Below are 2416 nucleotides of genomic sequence, written 5' to 3'. Positions count from 1 at the left end.
CCCATACCTCGCTTGAAGGGTCTTGGTGTGTCTTTGTTTTGTTCTCGCGCCGAATTCCCCAGACCATCCAGGCGTTTGTATATCATAGAGGCCGCTATCCCTCCGGCATTGCCAACGACCTTCTAGAATGGCGGGCGGCGCCGTCTGGGTCGTGGTGCCACGGTGCGTGGCGACCCTGGTGGGATACGACGCCTGGCAAAGATGTGGGAGAAAAACCCCCGTCCCAGTTAGGGCGCTGAATCTACTGCGGCCCCGTTGAAAAGAACAGTCTTTGGCCTTCCCTTTGGCCCCTCCTGGAGGCCAGTTTTNCCCCCACCAGCCCCAGACCTCCCCGACCCTTCGCTCAATCGCACGCGCGGCTGAAGCCGCTCTGACGGCATCGTCTGCGATCCGCTGAGCCTCCTCCGTTAATCCCGGCATTCTTCCCGCCACCCACCCAGCAAGCGTCGTAGCCTCCATGGCGTTCTGCGCTGCCCCGCCAGCCAGCTCCGCCGCCTCCTTCGCCATTTGCACAGCCGCATCAGGAGAGTCTAAGCCTTCACCCGCGGCTGCCATGCACATGCACGCACAGAGAAGCGCAAAGAGAGGCGCCAACAGAACGTGGCGTAGAGCCATTGTTATCAATATAATTATATTGTGTGTCGCTTGGTCCCACTCGTCTGCGCAGACAAAAGAGGAAAGGGGGAGCATCACACAGGCACAGCACAAGAGAGCAGGGGAGGTTCATTGTGAGCCGCGGCGCGTCATGAAGCCAGACTCGTATAAAAATCAGAAAAAAAAGAGAATCAAAAAATTGGGCGACACACAATGCCCTGTCGAAAGAAGATTCAGACGACGCAAGAAAAATGAAAAAAATTTGCAGATCACCGCGCTTACTGGCGTATGCATATAAAAGCATATAGATATAATTATATATTAGCGGATATGTTTATCTTATTGGGCACTGGCCTGCCTGCGCGCCTGTGCTCGCAGCGTGTGCCGGCAGCGGGGCGGGACGAGAGACGCGGCAGCTCCCCACCCCAGCGCAGCGAGCACGCACAAGCAAAGAGGGAAGCCGCGGGGGGCACACCCCCAGTGCAGCCCACGAGCTCCAACGGATGGGGCGTGCAGGAGCAACACACAGGTTCCACCGCACGCTGCACAGCATTGTGTGCGGAAAGGCGTGTGACGGAAATCGCAATGCGGCGGCAACACGCAGTAATGTGCGAAGCAAACCCACAAAGGGGAACGCAACAAAAACAATTTAAAAAATCGCCCAATGTCGCCCTGAAGACGCAGAGCCCAAATGAGCACCGTCGACGGAATACCGAACGGCGCACAGTGCGTCCCGGGGAAGCAAATAAAAAAGGATTGGTGAGAAGGTAAGGTTACTGTTTTGATGCCTAAAGGCAAGTAAATGGGAGCATCGTCCTTTACAGCACATCCGCACACGGGAACACATTCACACCGCACAGAGCACATCAAGGGAGGTCACCGCCCCGAGCAGCAGCAACAGCAGCACCGGCGCACGCACCCACGCATGGCCGCTGCTGCCGTCAACGCCGCCAAAGTCATGTATCATACCGTGTTGCCTTCCGTCAAGAACAATCCGACGCGCAGGCACGTTGGTTCCTGTCTTGGACAGTTGCGTGTGGTCGGCATTTTGCTCAAGAGAATCCAAACTTATGGATTGAGCGGGAGACACATCCCCTGCTGCTTGGCCATTCCTGTCATGGAGATCTGTCGCACTCTCAGCAACGTCAAAGTCATTGTTTGTTGTTCCGCGTTCTGAACCTGCGCTGGATGCCGGTGGGAAAACCTCCGCTGTACCATGACGTTCCGGGTGGTCTTTTCGCAAGTCGTGTCCACTTCCGATGGTGCTTGTGCGCCGGGGTTTTGCGCTCCTCAAACCTGCGACAACATGCTCCGCTCCAGTCAGGTCACGCAGTGAAGACGCCCTGTCGTCTGTCATTGTGTTACCTGTTTCACCAACATGTTGCAATATCACACCGGTATCCACTCCATCTGTGCGCTGGCCACCGGAATGTGTCACCGCCTCGTTTTTCACGGAGGCGATCACCTCCTCCACTGTGCGCAGTGAGGGCCCATCGGTGGTTACTGTGGAAGATTCAGGGGCTCCAGATAGGCTTTGTATACGCTTCGCAGCTGCGATCACACCGTTCTCCTTATTCAGCGCCGTGAGATAAGACTCGATTGCGGCCTCCGCGTCTGCCGTCGCCTCCGCGATGTTCTTTACTGTCTCATTGGTTATCTTCATTGCATCGGCAGCATGGTGCGCTGTCTTCTTGTTAAGGTCATCGACCCACCCTTTGCTATCCACAATGACCCGACTCGTTGAATAAAATCCGTCGGTGGTGTGCTTCTTGGCCATGTGTGCTGCTTCTTTCGCACTCTTCATCGCACTCACAGCATTCTC

The 2416-nt window shown here is 56.0% G+C and overlaps 2 protein-coding genes across 2 annotated transcripts; both read right to left on the bottom strand.

The window, feature by feature from the left end:
- Window positions 1-615, bottom strand: DQ04_16831010 (hypothetical protein; the record flags this gene model as incomplete). The annotated part of the gene is made up of 1 exon (XM_009317512.1): window positions 1-615. A coding segment is annotated over one exon (615 nt), but the record flags the coding sequence as incomplete, so codon positions are not given.
- An 826-nt stretch (window positions 616-1441) lies between these two features.
- On the bottom strand, window positions 1442-2371 carry DQ04_16831000 (hypothetical protein; the record flags this gene model as incomplete). The annotated part of the gene is made up of 1 exon (XM_009317511.1): window positions 1442-2371. One exon carries the CDS (start codon window positions 2369-2371, stop codon window positions 1442-1444), a length of 930 nt encoding a protein of 309 aa, XP_009315786.1.
- Between the last annotated feature and the right edge of the window lie 45 nt (window positions 2372-2416).

This window comes from Trypanosoma grayi (assembly GCF_000691245.1).
Source record: "Trypanosoma grayi strain ANR4 Tgr_1683_V1, whole genome shotgun sequence".
In the NCBI taxonomy this organism is placed as follows: Eukaryota; Euglenozoa; class Kinetoplastea; order Trypanosomatida; family Trypanosomatidae; genus Trypanosoma; species Trypanosoma grayi.
The sequence above is the reverse complement of the archived record's forward strand: the minus strand, read 5'-3'. Positions and strand labels throughout refer to the sequence as shown.